General features: G+C 60.0%; 1 protein-coding gene across 8 annotated transcripts in view; it reads left to right on the top strand.

Moving 5' to 3' along the window:
- Window positions 1–7,150, top strand: part of JSRP1 (junctional sarcoplasmic reticulum protein 1) — a 67,300-nt gene extending 60,150 nt beyond the window's left edge. For all 8 annotated transcript variants that reach the window (XM_019513337.1, XM_019513340.1, XM_019513333.1 and 5 more), the window contains 4 exons: window positions 2,511–2,664; window positions 3,356–3,508; window positions 4,629–4,723; window positions 5,528–7,150. In XM_019513337.1, the coding sequence (XP_019368882.1) occupies window positions 2,511–2,664; window positions 3,356–3,508; window positions 4,629–4,723; window positions 5,528–6,118 (993 nt within the window). In that variant the 3' untranslated portion in view covers window positions 6,119–7,150. The remainder of the gene's footprint in view (window positions 1–2,510; window positions 2,665–3,355; window positions 3,509–4,628; window positions 4,724–5,527) is intronic.
- The last annotated feature ends 230 nt before the right edge of the window (window positions 7,151–7,380 follow it).

Here is a 7,380-nt window from a genome sequence, read left to right as displayed (position 1 = left end):
TCCCCTTTTACCCAAGAAAAATGCAGATTTTTAATTTTAACAGAGAAATGTGGATTTTGCACTTTGCGAAGAGCTCTCTGCAGCCTGGTAGAGTTCTACCTTTGAAGGGATTGGCAAGAGTGAGAGGAAGGTAGTCAGGCAGGGGGCTCCATGTGCATGTATAGGCAGGTGGCTGGCAGATAGCCTGGAGAGCAGCTCTCACAGGTAAGTTTGGTGGGAGGAGGGGGAATTGGTGCCAATGAAGAGCACTAGTGAAAGCAGGATGATAAAATTAGAGTGCTTGGGTAGAAGGCAGTGAGGGGCGGGAGGAGAGTGTGACAGATGCCTCAAAAATCATGCACAAAATAGAGGCCAGGCAGCCCCCCTGCCTGCCCCTGGCCCCGACACAAGTGCAGGAGAAAACGTGCCTAGAAGACAGCCCTTTCAGACGGAGACCGAGGTTTAAACCTCGCACACCAACTCACTTGTGCAGCCCAGCCCCTTGCCGAGCCTCAGGGCTGAGTGAGAGGCCAAGGAAGGATCATTCTGGAGAGAAACCGGTGCCAGGATCTGAACACTTCGAGCCTCAGGGGAGCTCAAATCTAGAACCAGACCTCACGGCCGGCTCCTATGTCAGTAATGAGCCCCACCTTAAGGCAGTTCAGATCTATACACTTTGCACCTGTGGCCTATCAGCCTGTTGGATTGAATCTTCTAGCTCTGTCGAGGGTACTCCTGAAGTCCTAGACACTCGAATGGAAATAACCCCTGTCGATGCACTAGCTAAGATAAATGCAGCCCTCCTGGAACGGGTGTAAGCTAATCCCCAGCTGAGGTCAGGCATGAGCCTCACTGCAGGGACTAATATTTCACGGAGCTGGACCAGGAGGGTTTCGCACCTTTCTTTGCAGTGTCTGGCAGTGGCCACAATCAGATCCAGGCTCTGGGGCTGTCAGGTGCGTTGGCTTCGTGTAGGTGAGAAACATTCCTCCGCTTCACAACTGGAACAAAAGCAAAAGCGTGATTCCACGGGTGACATTTAGCTGGAAACATGGCCTTGGCATGGGCCCCGAGGGGAGTGACGCCCCACCCTGGCTGAGCTGTAGCCAGCAGCATCATCATTCAGCTGTTGCTGTCACTGATCTGTGATGATCGACCAGTTTTCCCCATCTGCTCTGATCCGACATGTTACTTAAGGAGTCGGTCATGCTGCATCTCTGCATCCTGACCCCGCTGGAGTGCCCAGGGTTGGGCCAGACCTAAGGGCCTGTTTCTAAGCTCCCCCTCTCCAAGGGATCTGTTGTTCCCCAGGCTGCAGCCAAGCAGCTCTGCAGAGCACCTGTGCTCAGACAGATGCCTTGGAACAAAGGTTTGGCTCTCCTCCACATCCCTGGGATTGCAACCTAACTCAAGTGGAAGACCACGAACGTGACTGTCACCCCCTTCCCCACAGAGCTGACCTCTGGTGCAACCCCAGCCAGTTTGTCCAGGAGCCCAAACGGGTCTGTAGGTCTCTGCTGTGAAGCAGGATGCATCTTAGGTGGCACGAGGATGTAGAACAACCCCGGGGAGGTTTAATGCAAAGAGGATGCTAATACACTGCACGTGTGGCGGGTAAAACTGACCCCACCAGGCTCGGCGCCACGGTGAGTCTCAAAGCAAGCTGTAGAGATCAGACAGGGAGATCAGGGACGTTTCCATCCGCCCGAGTTTCCTTCCTCGGTGCTGCCCGCTGGAGCACCCTGTTGGCTCCCCTGAGCACCGAGGGCAACAGCGTAGAGCTTGGCATCTCCGCAGTAGGTCTCATCGAAGTGAACCCGCAGACGAGTGAAGTGGGCAGCTAAGTGGCCCATAGGGGATGGAAGTGCTTCCAGGTGCAGGCTCCGGCGCTCGAGCCGTGGGAGAATCCCCGGTAAGCCATCAGCCTTCAGTAGTAGCAAGGCTCAAACCCTCGCCAACTGGCAGCCCTGGGGGGACCTCAGAATTGACTACACTTGGGTGGGTCTCCTGCTGGCTGGCAGAGGGCTGCTGGGCACACGTTCTTGACACTGAACTACCCAGCCGCCCTCCGTCTCTGACAAGATCAGGGTCAAGCGGCCATCCCAGAGCCTTGCGCTGCACAGCTACCAGTCCCCAGGTGAGCTCGGGTATCTCTGCCCCGCAGCATAGACATCCCCTGAGCACAGCTGGACACGTGACGTTGAGGCGCACCTGCCCCACGCTGGATTCCTGAGACCCTTCCGTGGGGGGCATACCGCTGCACCGGGGAGCAGATGTGGCCCGCGGCCCCTGCTCATGTTTTGTGTCCTTCAGCCATGTGGTGAACGTCTTTGCTGTCACCCCAGTGACTGAACAAGAAGCTCCCAGTGCAAGCATGCAGGGTGCAAACAGGGCTCCCTGCCACGGCCCAGGCACAGGGGGACCTGTAACATGCTCAGGCTACATTGAATGGCTCCAGGCTGGCCTGTTTTCCTCATTAGCTGCCCTGCTCGTGCACCCGGGAGTCCCATCCTCATTCCTTCGTCTTTCAGGAGCTAGGGGAGGAGGGGAACAAGCTGCACATTATTGAGACGGACCTGGACGAGTTTGTGGAGACCATGACGGAAACACCACCGGCGGACGTGGAGCAGAAGGCAAAGAGGACAGAGAAGGTGGCGGAGAAAGCCAGCTCGGCCGTGCCCCCAGGTACTCGGGCTGAGGGGGTGCTCAGCAGCAGCCCGCTGGCTCCTGCCTGGGTAGGGACAGCAGCACAAACCCCACCACTGGGTTGGCCCAGGAGCAACTGCCCAGCCTGGGGGGGGGGGTGCGAAATTCTCCTCTGCAAAACCCTGTGCGACACCGCTGAGCTGCAGACACCGAGCCCCTGTGCGAACCGGGCTGCTTGTTTCACTTCCAGACTCAGGCCCTAACATTTGAAAGCATTGGCCCACGTGACTTGCCAGCAGTGCTAGTGCCAAAGCCCAGAATGAAACCCAGGAGTCCTGACTCCAAGCAGCCGACTCCACTGTGCAGTTTGCACGTAGCTCTTACATGCAGCAGCCCCCAGCTGCCCTCCTCGTCTCACAAGCCAACTGGAGCCACCTCCACCCCTCACACGTGAATCCCTTGCACCCCAGCTGGAGCTAGGAGTGGGTCTTTCCCCTCTCCTCATCTCCCAGCCCCAGGATGTGGGTGCTCCCTGCCCGCTGGCGAACACTGCTGCTGGGCATTGGGCCAGAAGACATGACAGCAAGGGATCTCTAGTGCCACCCCACTACGAGCACCCCCTTGCAACCCAGCTCTGCTCCCCTGCTGTGTCCTACACCTTACATCCCCCCATGGGCTCTGAGCCCCCGTTTGCTTCCTCACCCTAACGCCACTTCCGTTTTGTCTAAAGTCCCCAAGACCCTTCCAGTGAGAAGGAAGGCCGAGCCCCGAACCGTCAGCCCCGCCAAGGAGGAGCTGCTGTGGGACGGGCTGACCCTGAACAAGTGCATCCTCATCGCCTCCTTCATCGCTCTCCTAAGCATGGGCTTCCAGGTCTTCCAAGGTAAGACACATCTCCCGGTGGGGCAAGGAAGCCTGTGGGGACCAGCCTGGCCACACACGCAGGGTGTCCCGCACTCGGGCTGTGCTGCTGCCTGGGCAGTGGGCACTTGTTAGAGGTCCCAGATCAGGCTGGATTGTCCTGATTTCATAGTAGAAGACCTCCCTGCCCCACAGAGTTAATACCTCTGATGGGCAGCAGGGGAAATAGGAGCAGGGGCTTGTGCGTGGGCACACGACTACTCAGTAACAGCCAGGAAAGAAAGGCAGGTTCCCCTGGCCCCAAGCCAGCACTACCCACCCGGCCACGCTGCTGCGTGGTTTCTCTGGGGATAAGGCCTGGCCTGCAGGCAGGCTCCTGCGGACGGGCTGGGAATGTCCAGCGGGGGCAGGGAGAGAGGAGCTCTGCGCACCCTGAGCTAAAGGCTCTGTGCACTTCTAGGAGGAGGAGGGGCTCAGATCTGGCTCAAAACCCCTCGTTCCTGAAGCAGCCCCGGTTCAGGCGCGCACATGGGGCAGTTCTCCGCGTGCTCCCCGCAGCAATGCGGTCAGGTCTGGGGTGGAGCACCTCACAGCAACGCAGCACAGACTGGGCAGGGAGCAAAACTCAGCTTGAAGTTAAACCAGCCCAGGGCGTGCAGGGGCAGGAGCTCGCTCCACCTCAACGGGAGCCTGAGGTTGACTGTGGACAAGTCCCTGCCTCGTGGTGCCTCAGTGTTCCCACCTGAAAATGGGGACAATGAAGCCAGCCCGCTGGGAAAGTACATTGCAATCTGCTGATGGGAGTCCTGGGAGAGCTGCCGGTTCGGAGTGGGACTGTCAGTGACCACAGGGGGCCGGAAGGAGCTCGCTGCAGCAGCACGTGGGCACCCCCAGCCCATGCAGGGCCCTCAGCCCAGCACTGAGCAGGGGAGAAGAGCGCCCCTACTAAAGTGCCTGTGCCATCTCCTGGCAGCCACAGCTCCCCCCCGCTGTCCCTTCTGCGTCAGCTAGCAGCAGGGGTGCCATCAAGGTGTGGCCTGTGCTGGAGCCTCTGCGTGGTGGGCAGGCAGCTAGGGGTGCCCCAGCCTTTGCCCACGTTGGTCTCCCAGGACCTGGCTCACTTGGTGCCTCCCCTTCCCCAGACGTTGTCGACGAGGACGACGAGGTTCCCGAAGCAGCGCCCAGTCTGTGGGTCCAGCCCGAGAGCAGCATTCCTGAGGATAGCACCAGTGAGCTGGTAAGGCGGGGAGCCGCTGGGGCTCATCCCTTGAGACAAGGCAGCAGGTAGCAGCAGGGAACCGAGGCGGGTGGCTTGTGCCTCCCCGCTCTAGCTGCAGTCTGCCACGTGCACTGGGCTACAGCCTGACACAGAGGCCCTGGCAGCCCCGTCTCCTGGGGTTGTCTCAGCTCCGGCCACCCTGAGAAAATTAGCTAAGCACATCTAGGAGGAGCACACCAAGCCCTGGGGCCTGATGGGAGGGGAGTTTCACCATGGGCAGGACCAGGCCTGGAGCCCTTACCCAGGTCACTCATGGAAATCTGCATGGTGATGCCTGTGGGACAGGGCTGCAGCTTGGGAGCTGCTTTGCTCTGGGGCACCCACATGGGTGCACCACTCTGAGCTCCAACCCCACAAGGTGCCCAAGGCAGAGGAGCTGAGGATGCTTTACGCCTGCCAGGAGGATGCTCCTGATGCTCCCAGAATCAGGCCCGCTCCCAGCAGGTGACGGGCAGTTACAAAGGGACTCCAGGGCCTAGTGCAGCAGGGATGAAGTCTGCCACTGGGAGCTCGCCCCGTTGCTGCAGCAAGGCTGCCGGGGTCAGAGACGCATGCATTATCAAAGAGCCCCAGGGCAGAGCCCCTGCGTCAGGCAGGAGGGAGACAGGGGCCCCTTGGGCTCTGCAGGGCACTGCTGCAACCTGCTGCACACGTGGCATTGCTGTAGCTCTGGATGTGCAGCCAGGGGAGAGGCCCTGGAGCACAGGCTGACCCGGGATCACAGTGAGAGCTGGGGTCTGTCCGTGTCTGCTTCCCCCGCAGGCAGAGCCCTGGTTCCTCAAGAGATGGCTTGGCCGGTCAGAACCAGAGGAAGCAGAAGAAACAGAAGCCACGGCTGAAGAAACCCCAGAGGAACTGCAGGCCAAGGCAGAGCCGAAGAAGGCCAAGGAGAAGCTGAGGGAGAAGCCGAGAGAGAAGCCCGAGAGGAAGGAAGAGAAGCCCAGAGAGAGTCGTGTGGCCCAGGTGGAGCGAGGCAGCAAGAAGGAGATGCAGGGCAAGGCCAGGCCCCCCGAGGCCAAGGCCAGGCCCCCCGAGGCCAAGGCCAGCAGGGTGCCCAAGGAGCCCCAGGAGGACGAGGAGGAGGAGGAGGAGGAGCAGCCTTGGCCCAGGAAGAGGGTGCGTGGGGAGGGCAAGGAGGGCAGGCGGGGGGAGCGGCACAGGAAGGAGGAGGGGAAGGGCCGTGCCCCCCGGCTCGAGACACCGGGCCACGAGGAGCACAAGCGCAACGAGGAGCGGAAGCGGGACTCCAGGCAGCAGCGAGAGCACAAGGGCAGGAAGCCATGGGAGCAGGGCCCGGTCCTGCCCCGCAGGGACAGCAACCACAAGCTCCGGGAAGGCAAGAGGCACAACTGAGCCCCGTGCCCGCGCCTGCCACTGGGCACTGGGGCTGAGCAGCATGAACTCCAGGGGTGTCCAAAAGGCCTGGCTGTCGGCAGCCTGAGCCCACCCCCTGGCCTCTCCTGCGATCCCCGAGACCTGTACCCTTGCTGCCGTCACCGCCGACTAGGGTTCTCCCCCCAAAACAGATAGATGCTGCTTGTTTGCCAGGCTCCCCAGGAGTGGCTGGCTTGTCCCCAGCCTGCTGGCAGAAGGGGGCTTCAGGGTCTGGAGTTAGAGCACTCTGCTCCCAGCTCTGCCTCCGACTCTGGGCAAGTCCTGTCACTGCTTTGTGCCTGTTTCCCCATCTGTCCTGGGGGTGAGATGCTCGGGGATCTGAGCCAAGTTAGCACTAAGTTCCTGCTGTGGGGACAGCAGCTTGGTGCTGTAGGATGGGCCTCTGTGCACCTTTGAGCCCCCCTGGATAAGACACAGTCGTGACATGGCATGAAAGAGAGCAAGGCTGTCCGTAGCTAGGAAGGGCTGGTGAAAGCCAGGCGGGCAGGTACTCCCCAGCCTGAAAGAGCACCCCCTTCCCTCTCCCCCCCACCAAATCCCCTTGCATGGTAGTCAAATTCATAGAAACCAAATGAAAGTGCAATACTTTTTCACTGCTTTACTACAATGGAGAATGCAGCTCAGTCACAGGCAGCAGTCGCGGGAACAGGAACGAGTGCATCCGGCCTCAGCCCACTGGGTGGAAATGTCCTTTTTAAAGACACATTAAATGGAGCGGTTGGGAAACCCTGCAGCATGCACTTGCCTCCTGCTTTCTTGGTGCATTGGGGGAGATCTTGGCAGGGGAGGGGATCCACCCTCCAACAGCATTTTGGTCACCTGGGAGCTTCCCAAAAAGGCAGGCAGCTGCCTGGCTGCTGCTGAACTGGGAGCTCTGCTCTCGGAGCAGCTGGCTCAGGGGTGGCCGAAACAACGTGACTGTGCAACGGCCACTGTAGTTATGAGCCACAGAGGCCAGAGCAAGGGCACCGGGGGCGGCACTTGGAAGAATGAATGTAGGAAAAAGCCTGTTCAGCTCCTTCCTCCCCTTGCATTCACACAGAGGTCACAAGAACAGGCCCCATCATTGGGCACAGCTGGAAGATCGTCAAGGTCCCCTCTGGCCCTGACTGTTGCATTTAGCTGGAGGGCAGCTCTGCTTAGCTGGGCCCAGCTCCCACAGCCCTGGGGTGGGTGGCTCAGGATTTGTAACCTGTTGGTCTCCTCTCTGTCCTGGCCTG

The sequence above is a fragment of the Gavialis gangeticus genome, unplaced genomic scaffold (assembly GCF_001723915.1).
Source record: "Gavialis gangeticus isolate Ggan-Ray unplaced genomic scaffold, GavGan_comp1, whole genome shotgun sequence".
NCBI lineage: Eukaryota > Metazoa > Chordata > Crocodylia > Gavialidae > Gavialis > Gavialis gangeticus.
The sequence above is the reverse complement of the archived record's forward strand: the minus strand, read 5'-3'. Positions and strand labels throughout refer to the sequence as shown.